This window comes from Plasmodium malariae, assembly GCF_900090045.1.
Source record: "Plasmodium malariae genome assembly, chromosome: 9".
Taxonomy (NCBI): domain Eukaryota; phylum Apicomplexa; class Aconoidasida; order Haemosporida; family Plasmodiidae; genus Plasmodium; species Plasmodium malariae.
The window spans coordinates 534,314-558,058 of NC_041783.1; the positions used below are offsets into that span (position 1 = coordinate 534,314).

The window sequence follows — 23,745 nt, forward strand, 5'->3', positions numbered from 1 at the left end:
AATGACGTAAAATGAAAAGAAGCAAAATGAAAAGAAGCAAAATGAAAAGAAGTAAAATAAAATGAAAAAAAGCAAAATACAGGAAAATACAGTAAAATAATTTTATTAATAATGACGTGGCAACGTAAAAAAAAAAAATTAAACATACATATATATGTGTATGCATATGCGTTATGTACATATATATATTAAAATATAATAAAAAGAAGGTTTATGCCATTTATATGTTAAACAAATTAAATTGCGCAGCAAATTTAACGCCAACATATGGCATTGAAGTACTGAACAACATAAAACAATAAATGGAAATAACGAGAAAAAAAATATATATAGGAATATAAGTATATAAATTAATTTTTTTTTTTTATTCCCCCTTTCTCTTTTACTTTCCCATCTGTTCAGTAACATACACAAAATGGTGTAGCATTTATGTTAAGAATAATAATCAAATAGAAGACGAAAATAGAAAAAGAAGAACATTCAAAATGGTTGTCCATTTAGACGCTTTTACGTGTTACTGAGTTATATACATATATATGTAGTTTTGATTCAACAAATAGGCTTTTCTTCATACGCAGTGAGTGATGGCACTACCATTGTGTCTGCAAAAATATATGTATGTATATGCATTTGTATGTGAGCATATATTTACACTTATATGTGCGCGTGTGAACTAACTTAGCAAATGTGAAGTGATGCCCCTTTCTTCGTTCGAAACGTTTTAACAAATAATTTTTTTTTTTAGATTACTTTTTAAAATACGAATACAGCAGATAAAAGAATAGTAAACTTAAAACTATTCCCACAATGACAATGATTAAGTTTTGTTTATGCGTTTTCTTAATAGTATCAACTAATGAAGAAGATAAGCCAATGTAATTATACATATCGATGACTTTTTTTCGTACATTCTTTAAAAACTTGTTCTGTTTCCTTAACATATCTAATGTGCTCATACCTTGAATATGAAATATATTAATGTTATTTTCAACTTGTTTTAAAATTTCCTTCTCATTATGTAAATAATTTATTGTCGAGTCATTATCATATTTTTTCTTTTTCATATTTCTATGTGTTTTATTATAGATATTATTACTATTATTATTTCTTTCAGACTGAATTAAATTATTTTTATAAATACTGTCCAAAGTTTTAATGTATGAATTGGCTTCATTTGTTAAGGTCTCAATTCTTCTCTCCCATATAACATTTTCATTATTTACTATTCTGTTGTTCATATTATTTGTGCTTATAAAAGAATAGGTATTTTTTAAATTTTCCACATTCATATAAAAAGAATTTGTTAGTGCATTTATTTTATTTAATGTTAAGTTATTTTTTCCATTTTTATTTATATTTAAAACATCATTTCTTTTATATATATTAGAATAACTGTTATATATGTTGTTATTATCTTCTTGATTATTCGATACAATCAAATTGTATGAATAAAATAAATTATATGACCTCTCTAATTCTTTCCTTACTTTCACTATTTTTCCATATATATTATTCAAACTTGTTTCGTGCTGTTGTGTATTATTTTTACTACTACCCTCATTATATTCGTATTCCTTCCGAGCACCAGAAAACGTACCTCTCATTTCGTCGTCTAGTACAGCTTCATATTTCGATTTCATTTTGTGTTCCCTCTGTTATATTTTTTTTTTTTTTTTTCACACAAGTGCTACAAAATAGAGTAAATTTTACATAAGTAGCCTTAAAAAGCTTCAGAGGTCCTCGAAAAAGCATTTACAAAAACGTTTAAATATTATCTTCGGCACGTTGATATATTCTCCTCATCTATCATAATTCCTCACCTCGTAACGAAAAAAATACTGTTCATTTATAGCATTCTTGCAAAAAAAAAAAAAAAAAAGAAAAGAAAAAAGAAAAAAGAAAAATTAAAACTGAAAAAATTAAAAAAAATTAAAAACAATTAAAAAAAATTAAAAACAATTAAAAAAAATTAAAAACAATTAAAAAATTAAAAAAAATTAAAAAAAATTAAAAAATTAAAAAATTAAAAAAAATTAAAAAATTAAAAAATTAAAAAAAATTAAAAAATTAAAAAAAATTAAAAAATTAAAAAAAAATTAAAAACAATTAAAAAATTAAAAACAATTAAAAAATTAAAAACAATTAAAAAATTAAAAAAAATTAAAAAATTAAAAAAAATTAAAAACAATTAAAAAAATAAAATAAAAAAAAAGCTTCGTTGCTACAGGGGAATTTTACTTACGTATATAGCCCTTTGGCAGAAATAAAAAATTCTGAAAAATGAGGTGAACTCAAATGGCGAACGTAAAAACAGAGGTCGAAAAAAATTTTATCGCACAAGAGCTTACAGTGTGATAGCGTATATATATACATTATATGTATGTAAGTATGCGCACATCTTATGTATATATATGTTTATATGTACCTATTTGCAATGTACATGTTCCCAATAAAAAGAAACATTATAGGCAAGAATACATTTAACTTGTGGAAAAAAAAAAAGCTCGTGATATTTAGTAAAAATTTAAGTGTAAACCTTAAAGTGTTCACATAAGCAAAATAACAGGGTGGAGGGAAAAACACGAAAGGCATACAGAAGTATATATGTATGTATGTATGTGCGTATGTGTGTATGTATGCATATATATATATATATATATATATTTTTTTTTTTTTTTTTTTTGCGCTGCTCGATCGCTGGTCCAAATTGCCACTGTGAAGAAATATTCAAAATGAGCGTTTACTTTAGAAATTAATATATTGAATAAAGTTTAAAAAAAAAAAAAAAAAGAGAAGCTTTAAAAACAAGTTGGCATACAGATATATGTGTAGATCTCTACAAGGCAGATAAATGTTAAGTTTTTTAAATGAAATCAAGCGTGCCATATTTACTCCATGATGCGGTTTTATAGCTTTAAAGAACATATAAAAGTGTAAACTGTTAAAAGAGTTATATGGTCACGTGTACCTATATGCGTACATATACCCACGTACATATATACATAATACATACATACATGCACACATACGTAAATTCATGCATGTAAGCACTAGTACGTATTGTAGGGGTTCCCATTTTCCTATGAATGCCTTATATGCAGGAATTTCCTTATTAATAAAAAAATAAATGACCTGACTTTTCCTACTATAAGTACCACGCCTTGTCAGACAGAAAAATAATAGAGCTTCCAGTTAAGTTCCTTTTTTTTTTTTTTTTTTTTTTTATATAAATGTACATATATGGTACACGTCTAACACATAAAATACATGGTGTATCATATAGACAAGTTTGTGTAAAACATCCATATCTCATTGTTCTGCAATGTTGTAAACATTCATGTGGCACGCGTGTTTGTTTTTTTTTCTTTTCCAATCTCTCTTCATTTATTATGTACGTGAAACTAAGCATTCTTCACAAAATGGGGCTCACGAAAGTTCGCAAAATGGGCTGCAATATAGGATGCAATATGGATCGCGTTGATGACCTCATAAAAGGTTCGCGAACAAATTTTGAAAGAGGATCTGTAAAATGATTGCATTAAGGGTCTCAAATAGAGGCTCAAATAGAGGCTCAAATGGAGTCATAAAAAGGGCCGTAAAATGGGTGATAAAAATGGCCTAAAAAAAGGTTCTTAAGCAGGGCCGCAAATTAGGTCGCAAATTAGGTCGCAAATTAGGCAGCGAATTAGACCGCAAATTAGACCGCAAATTAGACCTCAAATTAGGTCGCAAATTAGGCAGCGAATTAGACCGAAAATTAGACCTCAAATTAGGTCGCAAATTAGATCGCAAATTAGACCGAAAATTAGACCGCACATTAGGTCGCAAATTAGACCGAAAATTAGGCAGCGAATTAAGCCGCAAACGAGGCAATGAATTTGGTTGCAAGTAAGGTCGCATACATGGTTGAAAAAAAAAGGACGAAAGAAAAATATTTAAGTGTAAAAAGTACGCATTACCAAATTTTCCCGTTATTTTCAATATTCAAATCAATATTCAAAAAAATATGTTTAAACATTTCATAATTAATATATAAATTAGCAATATCCATGGAAGGAAATTTCCGCTTACATTTGTTTCTGTCAATGCAATCATTAGAATAGATCTGATTTTCCAAAATTTTTTTAAAATATTGATTATTGGTGTAATATAAAAACATATTTACAATATCTTCAATATTTACTTTTATATTAAAATGATACAATGCTTTTCTTATTTTTTGTATATTAATAAAATTTTTAAGATTTTTATTATAATATATTATTTCGTCAAATTCTTCTGTTAGTTTTAAGCTCTGCTTTTTTTCTATTTTTTGTCTTATCTCCTCTTTTAAAAAATCATTATCATCTATTATATCATCAATGTTGTTAATATAATCCCAGATGTATTTTACTTTTTCGTCAATTATGTTTTTAATCTCTATATCATTGTCCTTTTCATAAATGGTTTTTATTTTCCCTCCTTTTCTTCTTAATGTCCTTTCTAAATCTTGCACTTTTCGTATAGTATTTCCTCTTCTTCTACTCATTTTTTACACACGTTTTCTCGGGGAAGTTTTGTGCTTTTCTTTCGAGTTCTAATTTCAGTACTTTAGAATAAAAAAATTTAGGAGCTACAGTTGGGGGTAAATACATGCTCATATGCATATATATACATATTTACATGTGAAGCAAAATATTTACAACAATTCGTTATCTTATAAATGGAAAAAGATGCCTAACTACATAGCTACATCACCACATAAAATTATACTTCGTTTTATTTGGATTTATTTGGATTTCTTTTTTTTTGAACATTCAAATCCTTGTAATCTATTTTTGTCCAAGGTTGGCGTTCATATGTCCATGGAAAAAACAAAAAAGTTAACTACCTTTTTATAAAAAAATCGTTACTTGAGTATGTGTCCACAATTTGACTATTCGTTACTACACATTTATCAATTCTTGACGATGGGCTACCAATGCGTGTTAAAAAATTTTTGAACTGTTCTAATGATTCTTTATTGTTACTCTCAGCTCTAACCACTACTGTGTTTCTATCAGTATTCTGAACATATCCTCTTATGTTTAGCTTATCTGCTTCTAATTTTGTATATTTTCGAAAAAAAACACCTACAAAAAAGGGAAAATGTTTTGTGCGTTGTGCATAAATAGATGTCAAAGTGTGCATAGGTAGGTACATACAGAGATAGGTATACATAGAGGTAAGTACATATATAGATAAGTACTTACATATACATATGTATGCACGTGACATATTTAACAGAACAATGAAGACATTAACGACTTATTCTACATGATTCCCCCTTTAAAATAATTCAAAATAACGAAAAACTTTTTTGCAATAAAAATATGTACCAGGAATATAAAACAGCAAGGGGGAGGTGTTCTTATTTGTTATTTTTGACCTTACGATGTTTCATTATTTAACGTTACTCTTTAGAATACTTCAATATTTTTAATTTTTCTTTTATTTTATTGTATGAATGTATTCGTGTATGTATGTATGTATGTATGGGTGTTTGTATGAATGTATGAGTGTATGTATGTATGTATGTATGTATGTATGTATGTATGTATGTATGTATGTATGTATGAGTGTATGTATGTATGTATGTATGTATGTATGTATGTATGTATGTATGTATGTATGTATGTATGTATGTATGTATGTATGTATGTATGTATGGGTGTTTGTATGAATGTATGAGTGTATGTATGTATGAGTTTATGTATGTATGAGTTTATGTATGTATGTACACATATATGTATTTTATTTATTTATTTATTTTTTTTTTTTCCGAACCTTGAACCTTGCCGAACACTTCAAAATCAAATGAATATATCATCTTACTAGAATTGCAAAAACCTTTTAAAAAATTGTTATTTGACCAAAGTTTTGTTTGAGGGAATAAAAGGAACGAAGATATATAGGGACGAATGTGCATAATTTTTTTTTTTTTCTTTATAATTTATGTTTTATCCTTGTAGGAAGAATAAAACATGTAGTAGTAAAAAATTATGAATAAAGCCTTTCAATTTCAGAAATTTTTTTAACAAAAAAAAGAAAACACTCGTTAATTTTCTTCTTTCTCTCCACATATATGTGCAGATTTATATATTCAGGTATAATGCTTCACTATATATTTTTTCTTTTTTTTTAAACTTTTTAGGTAATAATACAAATTTTTTTTTCTCAAATTTTTTATAATTTATGAAATTGTAAGGGCATAATTAATCTCATATATTTTAATGAAAAAAAAAAAAAAAAGAAGAAAAAAAAGAACGTATATTGATTACTTCAACTGTGCACAGTTTTGTTGAGCCACGCGACAACAATTTGTAGTGTCTCCATCTTAATGAATTGTTATAATTAAAAAGAAAAAAAAAAAAAGTACACAAATAAGCGAATAAACGAGAGAACGATTTAATATTAAATGAAATAAATTAAAGGAACTATATAAACAAATGGAAAAAGCGATAACTCACAGAGAGGAAAAACATGTAGGGTTATGTTTTTCTAATGCTCATATTTTCTATATTTAGAGTTGTTTTTTCCCGTTAAATATTAACATTTTCATCTTTTATTTTTTTTTCAAGTTTCCTGTTCTACGATGGCTCAAACTTGCATCCATGTACATACATATGTACATACGTATTAATGTGGGTATCTGGTAATTTGTGTGTGCATGTATATACATGCTTCCCCATGCACATAACCCCTCCCCTCGTTGCATCCTTCGTATATTCCTATATGCAGGAAGAAACATGTTCATTCGCTATTCATTTCTGTCATTTTTTTGAGGGAATTAATAAGCTATATACATATATGTGTACAACATACATATATATATATATATATATATATATATATATATATATATTGTATATATATATATATTGTATATATATATATATTGTATATATATGTGACAGTACTGCACTTGCGTGTATTCGTTTTTGTTAGCAGTGTATATAAATATATACACAACGCAATAATCTTAGGGGAGAATAAAATCAGTTAAAATTAAAAACCGAATAGACTGAATTGGTAATATAAAACTGCATTCTAATATAGAAGAATATTTTTATTTTTTTTTGGAAGTTAAAAAAAAAATAAACAAAATAAAATAATAATCATTTCCATAATCGCTAGCTTTCCCCTTGTTTACAGCAATCTGTATGTACAAATGGACAAGCATTAACTTGGTCCCTTTTAAGAACTAATTTTAAAGCGTATTTGTTAAGACTCCTCACACGTATATGAATACATATATGTATATATACATATACCAATATATATATATATATATATATATATACTTACATACATTTTATTGATTTACATTTTTTGCAATTTAACTGAAAGACATAAAGCTTCTTAAAAGCAAATTTCCATGTTTGTTTGCAAATTTAGTTGTAAATATATGGGAATAGGGGTACATGAGTATATGTGTACGTGTGTATACGTGTATATTATGTGCATATGCGCATATATATTGATGTATACATACACGTAAGCATACGTGCACGCAAAACACGTTACACGTAAAATTCGCGCAACAGCAATTTATCACATAAACAGAAAAACCAATTTTTTATTTATCGTCGTATGTACTATTTAAACATAATTTATTCTTAATATTTTCAAATTTTTTGGAAAAACAAACAAAAAAAAAAATTATAATTTCTACAACAATTTGAAGCAGACAAAAAAATAGCTCCTTATTGTACACAAGGCGTTTATATAGGTTACAACTGTACAATTTAAAAAAAAAAAAAAAAAGAAAATAGAAGAAAAAGGTGAAGAAGTTAATAATAAAGATAAGAAAAACATAATTTTTTTTTTTTTGCATTTAGATCTTGTGTACATGCTTATACATACAGGTAATTTTATTTTTCTGTTCAAGGTGAACGAATACAAAAATAAAATTTTCACTTTTTTTATCAATTAAACTCGCTATTTTTAGGTATTTTATTCGTTATTTATTTTGATATATTTTGATAAAGTTCGATATATTTTAATATATTTTCTTTTTTTTTTACGATTTATTCTTAATCTTAGTGATACATATATATAATAGGCGATAAGGAAGAAAATTTTATGCAAAAACTTTTTTTTTTTTTTTTTAAAAGTATATCTAGACTTTTACTTACGAACATAAACATATATATATATATATATGTGAGTAAGGACACCCTCTAGTTTATTCATAATGATGTTCTCCATCTCTTTTAATTGTCTTTTTAATTTTCTTTACTCATTTTTTACAACCTTTTTGCAACATTGTATTTTATTTTTATTTTTATTTTATCTTTTATATTTTTTTTCCCTTATCATGTTATGATATGCAACTGGCGAAATTCCACGTGTTTCAATTTTTTCCTCCCTTAATGAAGCCTCCTCATTTTTTTTTTTTTTCCCTCATGTGTTCTAAAATAGATTTATGCTACCTTTTTTCTTGTAAAAAAGAGTAAATTTTATTTCCCATTATTTTTTTCATCCTTTATGTAACTATAGTGTCATGTTGACCTACACATGTAATAGTCTGTTTTTTTTTTTTTTTTTTTTTCTTAATTTTTTCTTGATATTTTCTCGATTTATTTTCGATTTATTCTCGATATTTTCTCAATATTTTTCCGATTTATAATTGCTGTATATTTTGGTTTTCTCCTAAATTATTTTTTATTTTTTTTTTATCTTTTCTTCTTTTTTTTTTTTTTATTTTCTTTTTATTTTTATATTTAAAAATAATAAAGTGGTAAAATTGCCAGTACAACTGCATGGTTCTGGAAAATTTTCAACCGTGTTATAAACCCATAAATGAAAAGGAGAAGGAAGAGGAAAAACAACAACAAGTAAACATATGAACATGCTTTTTTTTAATAAATTCGTAAAGAGGTGCCTGTTATTTACAAATGTACATTCTCCTGCTTATAACCACATCGATATCATATAGTAGACAATGAGAACATGCATCGAGATTGTTTGTGCGCTTGTTCGTTTGTTCATATTTTTTGTTTTTACTTCACTTTGACATATATTGTTGAATTTCCCCCCCTTTTTCCATCTTTATGCTTATTCTGGATGTTTTTAAGTCAAATACATTTATACATTAAAAAATTTTATATTATATCCTTTAAACTTAAAAGAAAAAAAAAAAAAAAAAAAGTGCTATTCGAGTATAATATAACCTTCAACACTCACTTAAAGACAACTACATTTTCATGTGTAAATTCTAAAATGCCTTCTTTTTTATGATAATATAGTGGGAATTTTTTATTTAAATATGTTAAGTATTATACATAAAATATATGCAAGTATACATGTTCATGCGCGCACACCCCATGTAAACATACCAAAAGAGAATAAATAAATCTTCTTTTTTTTTGTTATGAGTATAATTCAGCTAAAATTTTTTATGCCTGTCCATACTCTTATCATTTTTATACGTATTTATTTTTTGTAGGAAAAGAAAAAAAGAAGCTTTAAGTAACGTTTGAAATATATGTACAGACGTATGAGCAAATAATTGTAGCTTTTTGCTAATCCAGAAAAAGATAGATCTCTTATGTGATAAAAAAAAAAAAAGGTAATAAAATAAAAAATAAAAAGTCTTCTTAATATAGCACGCCTTAAATATACAATTTCGTACCTGGTAAGAAGTAACGTACATCTGCGCTCTGCTATTTTTTTGCAAAATCAGTAGAGAGGTTTATATATATATATATATATATATGTATATGTACGTATGTATGTGTGTAAAATTCCTGATGGGGTATCTTACCAGAAAATAAGCTTAAAAATTAGCAGCAAAAATGAATCCAACGATTCAGAAAAAACTGAAGAAAAAAGAAACAAAAACACTTATATTTAACGAAAAGACGAACGACACACATACACCCAGTGTAAATGCTAGCAGTGTCATTAATAGAAATGATAAAAATAAAAATAAGTTATTATCCCCTTTAGAATATTCTAGGTTTAGAAGTAAAAGTGTCGAAAATTCAAATGCATCTTATAGTAACGAAAATAACACCGAAAAAGATGGGGTAGTAAAAAACGTCAGGTTATCTTGTACTAATGATAAGGATGTATGTAAGGAATCAATAGACAAGTATTCAGCAGATTTAAAGAGGCATAGTCTAGGAATAAGCATTCTAAATGGCAATAGTGCCAATAGGGGAAGTAGCGGAAACAACCATAACAATTGCAGTGGTAATAATAGCGGTATAAATGGCAATAAATATTTTAGCAAATCTGAAAGGAAGAAAGTCCTAGGGTATAACTATTTCACAAATAGGCAGCAGATGATAAATGTAGACGATTCAAGAATAATAAAAAACATTCCTCTGAGCATATATGTGGGTACATGGAACTGTGAATATTTTGATTTTTCAAAAGATTTTGAATATGAGAAAAAAAGATATACTACAAATTTTTTAAGTGAAAATACAAAAGATGAAATTTACTCAATGAAATTAAATGAAAAATATACCTTGAGGTCGCTAACTCCTTTAATATATATCAGTCCAACGAGCAAACGGAACAACTCCTATTATAATGGAGAGGACGATAAGATTAAAAATGAGCACAACCACACTAATAGTAATGGTAGTAATATTAAGAAGGAATATAAGGACAAATTTAATTACTTTAAGAAAAGCCCAAATAAATGCTCAAACCATGTTTCCTCTGATTCAGATAAAGAGACTAATAATTTTACTCATCATATCGTACGTGATTGGGCAACCAATTATTGTAATGCAAAAGGTTACAATACCAATAAAGCTAATAATGCTAATAAAGCTAATAATGCTAATAAAGCTAATAATGCTAATAATGCTAATAATGCTAATAATGCTAATAATGCTAATAATGCTAATAATGCTAATAATGCTAATAAAGCTAATAATGCTAATAATGCTAATAATGCTAATAATAATAATAACAATTCCAATTATACCCATGTGATGAACTTTAGGATTGACAGGAATAGGACAGATGCAGATAAATTTTCGAATGCGGAAAGGCGGGATGAGGGAAACAGCGAAAGGAGTAATGATGCAAATGGTAATTCCTATTTTAGTACAGCTGCTAGCAGTATCCAAGAGAATAAGAACAAAAAGTCTAAGAGTTGCAGCACCCTGAGCATCCCAAATATTAACATTGAAAAAATACAAAGGAGTGATATATGGTCAGACGAAGCAAAGCAAGTAACAGATATGACCCACTTGTCAAATTTGACAGAAAAAGCAGGAAGTGAGAAAAGAACTTCATACAATTTTCAGATTAAAACAAATTGTACACGAGCATATGAATCGAAAGATAGGAAGATTTTTGCTCATTGGATTCAACCTTATTACGATATCTATGTTATATGTTTACAAGAGTCCATATCTGACAATATTATTGATTGTCTATCCAAATATTTAAAAGAGATAAATCAAGAAACATATGAGTTTTTACCCTTAGCAGACTACAAATTATCCGGTTATGGAGATGGAGCATTTTTACAAATGAAATCTACAACTATAGCTGCATGGGTCAGGAAATCTAAATTATATCCAAAAGGACCAGTAAAATTATGTGCCTCTAAATCTATAGCTTTCAACAAATTAAATAATAGCAAAGGATGCGTTTCAATACTACTGAACATTTTCAACCAGTTCGTTTTATTTATCGGTTGTCATATGCCTGCTAGGGATCAAGAATTAAGACAAAAATCAAGAGAATTTATCTTAACAAAACTAAGTGAATATTTTAGTAATAAAGCTACATCTAATTTTAAGGATGTTTTTCATCATATTATTTGGATGGGCGATTTTAATTTTAGAGTTCATGGTATACATCTAGAAAAAGTAGTTCATTATTTACAAACAAATAATTTAACCGAATTGCTTAAACATGATGAAGGGCATTCAGCTTATTCGTATGACTTGTCTATAAGCTTTCAAGAACTCCCAATAAATTTTTTACCCACTTACAAAAAAAAGGGAAACAGACCTATCATTAATCGAAATGACACCAAATGGGTGGAAAAGGAGTACAAGCTCATTCACAATATCAAGTGGTACAAGGGTGGCAAGCAGGAAACCCGCTTACCCTCGGTAGCCTTTTTCCCCACACGCACATATACATACATGTGGACACGTACATATACATACATATATACCCGTCCATATATACCCGTCCATATATACCCGTACATATATACCCGTACATATATACCCGTACATATATACCCGTACATATATACCCGTCCATATATACCCGTCCATATATACCCGTCCATATATACCCGTACATATATACCCGTCCATATATACCCGTATATATAAACACATACATGTAAACACTTACATATAAACACTTAAATATGTAAGTATATTATCTATGTATACATGTGCGCACATTTGTACTTCCTTACATATGTCGCCTCTTTTACCTTCATTATGCACCCCTCATTTCCCCCCCCCCTTCATTTGTGTGTTTAATTTCCCTTTTCGTTTTCTTTGATACAGTGGACAGACAGAATTTTCAAGTGGTCATGTGAAAAAACTCAAAACTGCCTGACGTTTGTACCAAATTCGTATCTTTCACCAATACCTCAGGAAATTAGTAATTTATATAACCTGACTATAATATACACCATACATGCATTCATTTACCAATATTAATGATTTCTTTTCCATTTTGTTCTCATTTTTTTGCATTTCCCCTCCTTTTTTTATTACTTTTAAGGTATTATTATGTCTAGTGATCATAACCCCGTGTCGTGCTGCTTCCAAATGTATAAAATGAAGAATGAAGAAGATATACCGTTGACTAAAGTAATTTTTGAGTACCTGTAAGGGGGGGTGGGGTGCAAAACTCCTAGTGTGTGGGCCAATACATAAACACGCTCCTATACATACACATACATTTATATATATTGTGAACTATGTTCATGTGCCAAAACGAAAACTACTGTGTATATTCCTGACTTTTTAACTAGCCTTAAATTTTTTTTTTTTTTTTTCCCTTATCCTGTAGAGTGTTTGGAAATTTTAGCTATCATTCGGATCCCTTTTAAAATTTTTTGTTACATAATTTTCTCCCTTAACCTTCTTTTAATGTTTCTAAGGAGTGTCATTTTTCATGTAAGCAGTCACACATATATCCCCATTTATAAGTGTGTAATTCTTTTAACTATTTTTTTTTAATTATTTACTTAAAAGTACGTCTCATGGACGAAATTTAATTTGTAAAAAAAAGAAAAATTTTTTTTTTTTTTGGATGCGTCTGTAATTGCATTTAAATTTTTTATTAAATGTACCATTTTATATTAATTTCAAAATAGAGAGAAATAAACAAGCTTACTCTATATTTGTCATTAATACAATATATGAGTATTTGTTTATATTTTATATGTTTGAAAAGTCGCTTTTTTTTCCTTTTTTCGTTTTCTTCTTTTTTTTTGGTGCAAACTTAACGTAAAATTAAATAACAATTAAAAGGCAAATTCGGTATTAAAAAATTAAAGTAGAAGAAATAGCACATGCACTGTCCTACATTTAAAAAAATATATAAATGACTTTACTAAATTGGGAATTAAATAACTAATTGAATAATAAAATAAAGACGTAGTTAGACGACAAATTAAACGACAAAATTAAACGACAAAATTAAACGACAAAATTAAACGATAAAATTAAACGATAAAATTAAACGATAAAATAAAGATATAATTAAACAACTAATTAAACGACAAATTAAATGAGAAACTGAAAGAGAAAATAAGGGGGAGAGCTTAAAGAGCACATTAAAGAAACAATTAAAAAAGGTCGAAAGGATGTTCAAAAAAAAAAAGGTACAAACGTATCACGTTCAAAAAGGGGCAAAGTAATTTTAAAAAAACACAACAAAGTAACATAATACACGACTGAAGCATTATTTTGCACACATACACATATATATATGTGTATATATGTGCTTGAGAATATTTGCACAAGTTATGACACCCTGTTCACTGCATCCAAAACCAGTACATATATTGCATCATGGGAACTAAAAAAAAGGATGTGTGTAGCAACTTGTGTGCACCTTTCGTGTGAATATTTATCAGAATTGATAAAATTATAATCTTTTCCTGATATAGACAAAACGTAGTGCAACTTTTTTCTGTTTTCTATTTTGTTCTTAATTAAAGTGTCTATGAGAAAATTAAAAATATAAGCTATGTTACAAGTATCTATCAAACCATTATTCAAAATTATTTTTTGTATTTGATAATATTTTTTTGGTTTCTTAACAAGTATATTTGAATTTTTCTTATAGTCAATTTTTATATCTAAATGAATTCTACCTATATAATCAATTAAGTAATTTACAAATTCATCAAATTTTTGACTACTTTCGCTATTATGTGATTTTTTTTTTTTGGTTTCTTTCCTTTCTGAAATATTATGCATAATAGTATAAAGCGATTCTCTTTTTATTAAGTTTTCATTATTCTTAAAATAGTATTCTTTATGTTTTTGTATAAAGGAAGCAACTTTGTTTATTTTTTTTACTTTTCGATCTTCTTCACTATCATAATCTTTTTCTAATGATAAATTTTTTTCTTTTTTTTTTTTTTTGTCTTCTCTTTTTACTGATTTTGATATGAAGGACTTTTCCTTCTTGTTTTTCCACATTTTGTGAATTCCTCCCTCTCTTTCTTCATTTGCATTTCCACTTAATCCATTAGATTGTTTATAATTGATAACTTTTACGAAATTTCCTAATATTGGAACAGATGAACTACCTAAAACATGCGGTTCCTTTTCTATTTTCCGTACAGTAGTACTATTATCCACATGGCGTATGAGTGATAAGCTTACATCACTACTGCTAGTGGAGCTATAATTGAGGTAAAATTTTTTCTCATTAATTTTGAAGCATTTTTTTTTTTTTTTTTTTTTTTGCTTACGTCTACTATTTCTACATCTGCTTTTTCTTCATTTTCACATACACCATATATTTGCCTTTCCTTCAAGTCGTACACATCTATTATATCACCATTAGGGTGTTTGCACATATCATCCATTTTTTCTCTTTCACTTCTTTTCTTATCGGATTGGCACACACGAGATAGAAATTCCTTTTCAATATAATTTATGTCGAGTTCATAAAAATCTTGTTCTTCCTTATTCCCATTTGTATTTATATTTGATGCGATAAGCATATGTTTATTATTTAAACTAGCTGTGTTATAGCATAACAAATCATACTGATTTTGTAAAGGGTAAATATCAGTATGTATATTATAATTGTTAATTTCACTTTTTGGATGATCAAAATTTGGAAGGTTATCACCCAGGGTAGAATTAGAAAAAATATTTTTATAAATATCCAAAGCGTTATTCATAATATTTATCTCATTTGGTGAAGTATTAATTTGGCTTCTTGTAATATCATAACTTTTGCTATTATTTGTCAGGTCGTTAAAACAATTCTCGTTTGGCGTGTTAAAGCCAATTTCGTTTGGTACATACACACAGGATGCTATGCTTCTACTCGTTTTATACTCACATTCGTAGCATCTCAAATGAACTGCCTTCACTTCCACATTTCTTGACATATTATTCGCTAAAATATTTCTCAAAATTATTGAAAAGTCTTCATAATTAACATCAGTATTAAAAATACCAAGTACATCCACTGGATGTGTATATAATTCGGAGAAGAAATTCTCATATCTTTCCCTCAATTTGTTTTTATTAACACCTGTATAATTGTTGTCACGTTTGTCACATATGTTTATATTTTTTTTTTCTATCATTTCATAAGACTTGCATTTATTTCCTGTTGTGTTTTCACAAATGTTATAATTCTTTTCACTTGCTATATCGTTTAAAGGATTTACACTGCTATCCTCTTTTTGGTCCTTTCTACGAGTATCCTCGTCATGTATCATTTCATTCCTACTCTTATCAATTTCAATCATCACAATATTGTTCATCATATACTTATCCTTATACAAATTCTTGTGAATGATTAATCTCAATTTTATTAGATCGTTAATAGAAAAATATGCACTATGGTTATTAATGTATACCTTATTGTCATATTTACAATTTAGAGTTATTAAAACATGTTTATATTTTTTATTAATATAATTAATATAATCGTTCGTAAAAAAACTTGATATATATACATTTTTTAAAAGGAAACTTGTTTTCTTTTTTACAATTTTTTCATATATATAATTACTACTTAAAAGTTCAGTAGATTCATCAGCAAAATTTGTTAATACTATTTGGCTATTTGGTATGTGACTGTTAACTAGCTTTTCCAATTTTTTCAAACATTTCTTCTTCGTATTTAGATAGCCTAAATAATCAAAAATACCCTCATTCTGTTCCCTAACATTTTTGATATCGTCAATATGTATTTTTTCTATAGTTGTAAAAATCAGACCACTGTTATGAACATACTTACAATTCCCATTGAAATACATGTTCGTTCTGTGCAACTAGTTTCGCACGTAAACATATATATTAAAAATAGGTGAATGAATCTGTACGCGCAAGCAGGATTAGAAGCCTACGTACATAAGGATGTACAATACGTGTTACATGTATATTATTTTAACTCTACAAAAAAAATATAAAGAAACTTATCTTCAGAATGGAAATTTAAAAAAAAAAAAAAAAAAAAGGAATAGAAATAGAAACAGAAATAGAAATACGAGTTGAAATTCGAACTGGAATACGAATAGGAAGTAAGTACATGTATATTTTTTACTATATTAAAAAGGGCAAATTTGAGGAACTCCTTTTTTTTATTTTTCACCTTACAATTTTGTTTATATTATTTAAGATCATTTTGCGTTTTACAAAATAGTTTTAACTTTTATTTTAACCTTTTAACCTCATAACATTTTAAACTTTTTTTTCTCTTTTTTTTTTAGTATTTTTTTATCGTACGATCAGCACTTTCTTATTTTATAAATATAATTGTTCCATAGTAGTGCATACGTTGTGTTCAAGTAACTTGTACGATGTAGTCCTACTTACGTGTATTATTTAATTTAAGAAATTAGCCTATTTTGCTATTCATGTATATGTGTACACATTGGAGTTTTTTTTTTTTTTTTTTTTTATTGTAGTTAAATTTGTTACTTAAGCTTACATTTACTCAATTATTATTTTTCATTTTTCACTGTTCATTGTTAATTTTACATTTTTCGTTCATCTTCTATCATTTATCATTTAATATTTATCACTTCCCACCTTTTGAAGTGTTCCACGAAGGTTTAATTGTATGAGGATAATAATATAATAACAAAATTATTCTGAATTCCTCCTTTTTTTTTTTGTGTGTGTGTGTGCGTTCAGTTCATATAAATAGAATTATCTCTTTCTTTTTTTTTTTTTTTTTTTGAAACAAAATATTGAAATGACTGTAAGAACATCAGAAGATGTTTACAAATTTGTAAAAGATTGTATAAAAATAAAAGAAGAAATAGAAAATACAAAACAAGTAACAAAAAAAGAAAAGAACATTTGTGAATCTCAAAATAATTGTTCAAAATATAATTTCGATTATTCAAAATTTGAAAGCTGTATAAAAGAAATTGAAGATGAAGAAGAAGAAAAGAAAAAGAAAGAAGAAAACAAACATAACTTTTTGAATAAAAGAAACCCGTGTTCCCATGATCATTCAAAAGAAAGACAATTATATGAAAAAGATACAAAAGAAAAAATAAAAGCTTCGAATGCTTTTAATATAGAAGGGAAAAAGGCTTTTTATGAAAAAAATTATAAACTTGCTTGTGTTTATTTTCGAAAAGGATTAATACAATTAGATTATAGTTTTCCTGAATCCGAACCAGAGAAAAATGAACAAAACCAGCTAGAAATCAATTTACATTTAAATTTGGCATTAACGAAATTTCACATGTCCAATTATTATGAGTGCATCAGTGAATGTTCTACGGTATAATAAATATATTTATGTATGCGTTTATGGCTGTTCCTTTTTTGTATAACTTCATGTAATTTTTTTTTCTCCTTCGTTCTTCCTTTCTTTCGTTCTTATCCATAAATGGTTACAATTGAGTAGTATTACATCGTATCTCACTAAATTAAGCTACTCGTCACCATACTTTTTCTTTACTCCAAACGACTTCTCATTTTTCTGGTTTATTTGTTTCCATCATATTTTCGATTAGGTGCTAAATCTAGACAAGAATAATATAAAGGCATACTACAGAAAAGGACAGGCGTACATGAGCTTAGACTTGTATAATGAAGCAAAGCAAGAATTCTTAAAAGTTTTAGAGATTGACCCGAGCGATAATAATGTAAAAAAATCTTTGTCAATTTTAAAAAAGAAAATATTAATTTACAATAAGAAGAATAAATTAGTGTGTTCTAAATTTTTTTCATATAATGATAATCAAAGCGAACATAGCACAAATGATGAACAAAAAATAGCCAGTTATAATATAGTAGATGATAAAACAAATCAAGATAATAACAAGGAGTTGTCTAATAAATATAACGATAAATTAATTGTGAATAAGGAAAATAATTTGGAAAAAGTAGGTAAAAGCAATACCTTCCTCAACAAGACACTATTAAACATAATAGATAATAATTACATACACAAAACAAAAAATTACATATTTATGATATATGATAGCTCAAATTTTTATAAAAAATATTCAAAATTCTTTTTATTGAATAGTAATATATTCTTTTATCTTTTAATTTGTTTTTTAGTTTTTTTATTATCATTATTATTAATTCCTTCCTCTTTTCTTTTTACTTGTTATAAAATTTTTTTAAAATTTTTCTTATGGACTTTGTCAATTTTATTTATTATATATTATTTATTCATCTATGTGTATAACCAAGGAAAAAGTTAACATATTTACAGTTGGGTAATTTTTATATTAAGAATAGTATCTTAACAATTTTAACTCCGATGGAATATTTTCTTATGTGTGTGTATATCATAATGGCTATACAATATTTTGAAATGGAAACCCATGAATTATGCTTGCAGTTGTAAAAACAAAACGGCACAAAATAATGGAGCCCGAAACATGCTTTATATTATAATACAGTTCGACACATTAAAAATAAAGTTTCGAACTCACTACTGTAAATATTTAAAAATGCTAATTTATTTTTTATGTAACTTTTTCCCCTATTTCCTGTAACATTGTAACATGCATTATTTTTATTATATATACAATATCATAATTTTACATATAGTTACACATTGATATACCCTGTTTTATAGTATAATTTGAAAAGATTATCAAGCTTGAAAAAAAATAAAAAAATATTGCACACATTTTTGTCCTGTATATACTATTATGAACATGTAATTTTAATTTTTTAAAATAACAGTTTGTCATCAGCTATAAGATTTAATATTGTTCTCATTCAAATCGAACATCATAAAAAAAATAGTAAGGTACGATAATTTATTCATACAATTTATTTATTTTAATTATTTATTTTAATTATTTATATTAATTATTTATTTTAATTATTTATATTAATTATTTATATTAATTATTTATATTAATTATTTATGTTAATTATTTATTTTAATTATTTACGTTAATTATTTATTTTATATATTATTATTTTTTTTTCTCCTATTACAGTAATATGCTGTTCATTATTCCACCTTTGAAAAACCTAAAATATGAATAACTTTTTTTAATTGTTTTTTTACGTTTTCAAAATGTGCCATTATGAATCACATATTATTGAAACAGAAAAAGGGTCAATAAATGTATATTTTGAAAAACAAAGCAAGTTATATTGTTTAGTTCACACTGCAAACAATATTTTGCAAGGTCATGTGTATACACCCAAAGATTTTAAGGAATATGAAAGTAAGCTGAGTTATACTAATGATGAAACATTTGAATTAAATAGTAATGAAAATGATAAAATTGACAACTCAGTTAACGCACAATCTGTTGATTTGAAAACAGAAGATAAGTTAAATTATAATAACTTCCTCTCTTATGTTAAAAGTGGCATTTATTATTTTGGAAATTTTAATATAAATATTTTATATTTCTTGATGAATAAGCATAATATTGAGTTAACCTGGGTTGATAATAAAGAGATATTTCAAAAAGTAAATAATGACAGCAAAAACTGCTACACAATTTTTGATGATAATCATTTAAATAACAGAGAACTAATTGCATTCATAATAAATATTGTTAAAATAAAATTTTTTGATTTATACCACCATAGGCATTTTTACACAATAAGAAAAATTTCAGGTACAATTTTCTTTTCTTTTCTTTTTTTGTTTTATGAAAAACATGAATAAAAAACAGTAATATATATAATCATGCGTAAAAAAGGAAAAAAGACATACATTTTTATACATTTATTTTTTCCAATATACTGTTTATTACATTTCTTATCTTTGTATAAACCATATTAATGCAGTGTTTAATATTTGTGACAGGAATGTGGTTCAAACTGGATTCATCCCTTAGCAAACCGGTGTTATTTCCCAGTAATTTTGATGTATACTATAAAAAAAAAAAAAAAATAAAATAATTAAGTAAACAAATAAATAAACAAATAAACAAATTAATGAATGCACGAATGCCCATATGCACGGATGAATGGCATATTAATTTAACAGTATTTATAATACTCACACGTGTACCAACAGGTGTAAAGATGAAAATTTTGGCGAATTGTAGTATACTTAACAAAAATTGCACATTCTTTAATAACATTCTTTTATATTATAAAATACATCTATAATAAGTTTTTAATGGAATTTCCTTTTTTCTGCACAGCTGAACTTATAATTCCAACATGTTTTTCACAAGTATCTTATTCCCATAAATACGTACTATTTTAAAAGAAATGTGTTTTCATTTCAGTTGTGTAGGAAATTATTAAGTTGAAAAGTAAACAGGATATGTATATATATATTGAAAAAATGATATACTACACATTTTTTTAACTTGATTTTTTGAACCAAAAAATATATAAATTTCTTAAAAGTTCACTTAACCATGGATCTTAATCTTTATTAAATTATTTATATACTCTTTCTTAATTTTTTTTATGCCCTTTAAAGCTTAATTTAACATTTAAAGCAGTGTGTATTATATTATAAATTCCCATAAATTTTTTCATTAATTTACGAATATATTTACATAATTATTGTACATGTACACTTGTATATATAATTATACAAACATACATACGTAAATACCCAAATATACTATACATAATTACGGTTATTTCATTTTTTTTTTTTTCAGTTAAATGAACATTTAATCAGTATTGTAAAAGATAATAAATTATATAAATCTGACAATTATATTATACAAGTTTTTAAAAAGGGAAAGAATAATTTCAAATAGCATTATTATATAAAAACTGTGCATGCGCAAAACAGCTTTTATTAAAAAAAAAATAATAATAATATAAAACAAAAAAAAAAAAAAATTAAAAAATTTTGAACGTAAGTCAAAATATATTTATAATTTCCAAAAATTTGAAGTTTTTTCTTTTTGGTAAAGTGTTTATTTTATATACATATTTCCGTTGGTATTCGTCATTAAATACATAATTTATTACATACACATATATATATATATATATATATATGCAAAATATATATGTATAATATACTGTTATATAAAAAGCATAATAAAATATATGGTACGAAGAGTAATTAAAAAAAGAGGTCAAAATCCATAGTAATGATAATATAAAGTGACAAATTACAAAAATGGGCGATAAATCCAGGAGAAGTAATAAAGTTACATAAATATTGTTCACCCTTCGTAGCATAATATATATTTAAAAAAAAAAAAAAAAAACAGAAACAAATATTATATAAATTTGCCATACTTCGAATTTTTTTTTAGCCTTTCTTTTTGGAGTTACTGCTGTGATAATATTTTTTTCGTTTGCTGCAGTGGAGTCTCAAAGATATATGTGGTACTAAATAAGTTTAATACAATAACCGAGAAAAAAAAAAAAAAAGAAGGGCAAAAAGTAGCGGGGAAAAATTATGCTCTTTAGAAGATATAGGAAAATATAACGTAAATCTGACAATTTTTCTTTTTTTTTTCCACATTTGTTTAGGATATTTGCTAGTATATGTGTATCCATGTTGTTAATAATCGACGTAATGTTTTTTGGTGTTGATAAATTTATCTATGATCCATTTTACGCGTAATGAAATAAAATACTTAAATATTTATGTGTATTCTTTGCTTAAGAAAAGGAAGTAGTGTTTCACCTTGTATATCGTGTATATATGTAACACATACACCCATAGAAGCATACATAAATACATAAACGACTTTTGTTTTTATGTGTACGAATAATTATCACATTTGATCATTTTATTTTTTATACAAATTATAATTAAATGCAGCGTATATATAAAAGCATTTTAAAATAGAGGGTATATTGTTATATTTTATAATAAATATGATCACACTACATAGCAAGAAGTGTATTCAATTTTAAATCTTTTGTATGAAAATACACCTTTTTTTATTTTTTTTGTTTTTTATTTTTTTTGTTTTTTTATTTTTTTTGTTTTTTTTTTTTGTTGTTTTTATTTTTATTTATTTGTCTACAATCATTCTTTTTTCTTTTTTCTTTTTTCTTCAGCAATTGGGAAAAAAAACATTTAAAGGATTTATAAATTAAGATAATGTTTATTATGCATATTATTAATATGGATAGACCTATTATATATAATACTATCGATGAATTAGTATTTCCTTCTTTTTTTTTTTTTAAGTTTTATTTTAAAAATATTGTTTACGTAGCATTTCTTTTTACGGGATAACTTTTCTTTGTTGTAATTTCAATTTGCACATTGTATAAATATGTCGAAAATGCGAAGAAAAAACATTATATATAGTTATCATAAATGCACTTAAAGAAAAAAATACTAGTGAAATACTTTGCTAGAGTAAATGTGGAAAATTAATTTGGTATTGAATGTAAATGTATGTATAGATAAAATACACAACAGAAATATATGCTATGTTGTAATTTTAATTTTTAATTTTTTTTTTTTTTTACCCTATTCCACGAAACATTTGTAAGTAAACATTTCCAATAAAATAAGAAAAAAAAAAAAAAAAAAGAAATATAAACTAAAACATAGTAATTTAAGAATGAATAATAGGGTGTGTGAAATACTATAACAGTTATTTTTACAATTAACTTGTAAAAAATATTTTTAACAATGTCTTCAATATCATACTTGGAGTTATTTAAAAGTCCTAATCTGCTGTAATAAAATACACATGAAGAAAAGTAACATACTCAGGAAGCGTTACCATTTTGTATTTTTTATAATATTTAGGTTGTTTATATATTTATTTATTTTATTATTATTTTATTTTTATTTTTTTGTCCTTTTTGATTGTAATTTGTTTTTCTTCAAATTTATTTGTCCCTTCGTTGTTACATATTTTCAATTTTACTAAAATTTACAAAATTTTCCTATCGTTTGATATGATTTGATTTATTTTATTTTTTTAGATTTTTTTATTTAAATTTATTTCATTTTTTTTTTTTTTTTTTTTTTTTTTTAATTATTTTATTTTTTTTTTTATGACATCAAAAAAAAAATTAACATTTCTTATATTTACGTTTAAACAGATTAAAAATACATGCATATTAAAAGGAAAAAAAAAAAAATACATTTACACATAAATATATTCCACATTCTTCATAT

At 25.7% G+C, this 23,745-nt stretch overlaps 8 protein-coding genes across 8 annotated transcripts; 4 read left to right on the forward strand and 4 right to left on the reverse strand.

Moving 5' to 3' along the window:
• Window positions 1-746: 746 nt before the first annotated feature.
• PmUG01_09020800 (SNARE protein, putative) lies at window positions 747-1,640 on the reverse strand (the record flags this gene model as incomplete). The annotated part of the gene is made up of 1 exon (XM_029004887.1): window positions 747-1,640. One exon carries the CDS (start codon window positions 1,638-1,640, stop codon window positions 747-749), a length of 894 nt encoding a protein of 297 aa, XP_028861532.1.
• Window positions 1,641-3,955: 2,315 nt separating this feature from the next.
• On the reverse strand, window positions 3,956-4,528 carry PmUG01_09020900 (conserved Plasmodium protein, unknown function; the record flags this gene model as incomplete). Its single annotated transcript, XM_029004889.1, has 1 exon — window positions 3,956-4,528. One exon carries the CDS (start codon window positions 4,526-4,528, stop codon window positions 3,956-3,958), a length of 573 nt encoding a protein of 190 aa, XP_028861533.1.
• Window positions 4,529-4,866: 338 nt separating this feature from the next.
• On the reverse strand, window positions 4,867-5,947 carry PmUG01_09021000 (acylphosphatase, putative; the record flags this gene model as incomplete). Its single annotated transcript, XM_029004890.1, has 2 exons — window positions 4,867-5,111; window positions 5,806-5,947. The coding sequence occupies 2 exons, from the start codon at window positions 5,945-5,947 to the stop codon at window positions 4,867-4,869; spliced, it is 387 nt and encodes a 128-aa protein (XP_028861534.1).
• A 3,871-nt stretch (window positions 5,948-9,818) lies between these two features.
• PmUG01_09021100 (endonuclease/exonuclease/phosphatase family protein, putative) lies at window positions 9,819-12,854 on the forward strand (the record flags this gene model as incomplete). Its single annotated transcript, XM_029004891.1, has 3 exons — window positions 9,819-12,110; window positions 12,525-12,621; window positions 12,745-12,854. 3 exons carry the CDS (start codon window positions 9,819-9,821, stop codon window positions 12,852-12,854), a joined length of 2,499 nt encoding a protein of 832 aa, XP_028861535.1.
• Window positions 12,855-13,994: 1,140 nt separating this feature from the next.
• On the reverse strand, window positions 13,995-16,483 carry PmUG01_09021200 (conserved Plasmodium protein, unknown function; the record flags this gene model as incomplete). The annotated part of the gene is made up of 2 exons (XM_029004892.1): window positions 13,995-14,804; window positions 14,954-16,483. The coding sequence occupies 2 exons, from the start codon at window positions 16,481-16,483 to the stop codon at window positions 13,995-13,997; spliced, it is 2,340 nt and encodes a 779-aa protein (XP_028861536.1).
• A 941-nt stretch (window positions 16,484-17,424) lies between these two features.
• PmUG01_09021300 (peptidyl-prolyl cis-trans isomerase, putative) lies at window positions 17,425-18,898 on the forward strand (the record flags this gene model as incomplete). The annotated part of the gene is made up of 2 exons (XM_029004893.1): window positions 17,425-17,964; window positions 18,200-18,898. 2 exons carry the CDS (start codon window positions 17,425-17,427, stop codon window positions 18,896-18,898), a joined length of 1,239 nt encoding a protein of 412 aa, XP_028861537.1.
• Window positions 18,899-19,731: 833 nt separating this feature from the next.
• Window positions 19,732-21,397, forward strand: PmUG01_09021400 (conserved Plasmodium protein, unknown function; the record flags this gene model as incomplete). The annotated part of the gene is made up of 3 exons (XM_029004894.1): window positions 19,732-20,287; window positions 20,479-20,540; window positions 21,296-21,397. 3 exons carry the CDS (start codon window positions 19,732-19,734, stop codon window positions 21,395-21,397), a joined length of 720 nt encoding a protein of 239 aa, XP_028861538.1.
• A 371-nt stretch (window positions 21,398-21,768) lies between these two features.
• Window positions 21,769-22,698, forward strand: PmUG01_09021500 (conserved Plasmodium protein, unknown function; the record flags this gene model as incomplete). Its single annotated transcript, XM_029004895.1, has 4 exons — window positions 21,769-21,790; window positions 21,908-21,980; window positions 22,128-22,217; window positions 22,665-22,698. The coding sequence occupies 4 exons, from the start codon at window positions 21,769-21,771 to the stop codon at window positions 22,696-22,698; spliced, it is 219 nt and encodes a 72-aa protein (XP_028861539.1).
• Between the last annotated feature and the right edge of the window lie 1,047 nt (window positions 22,699-23,745).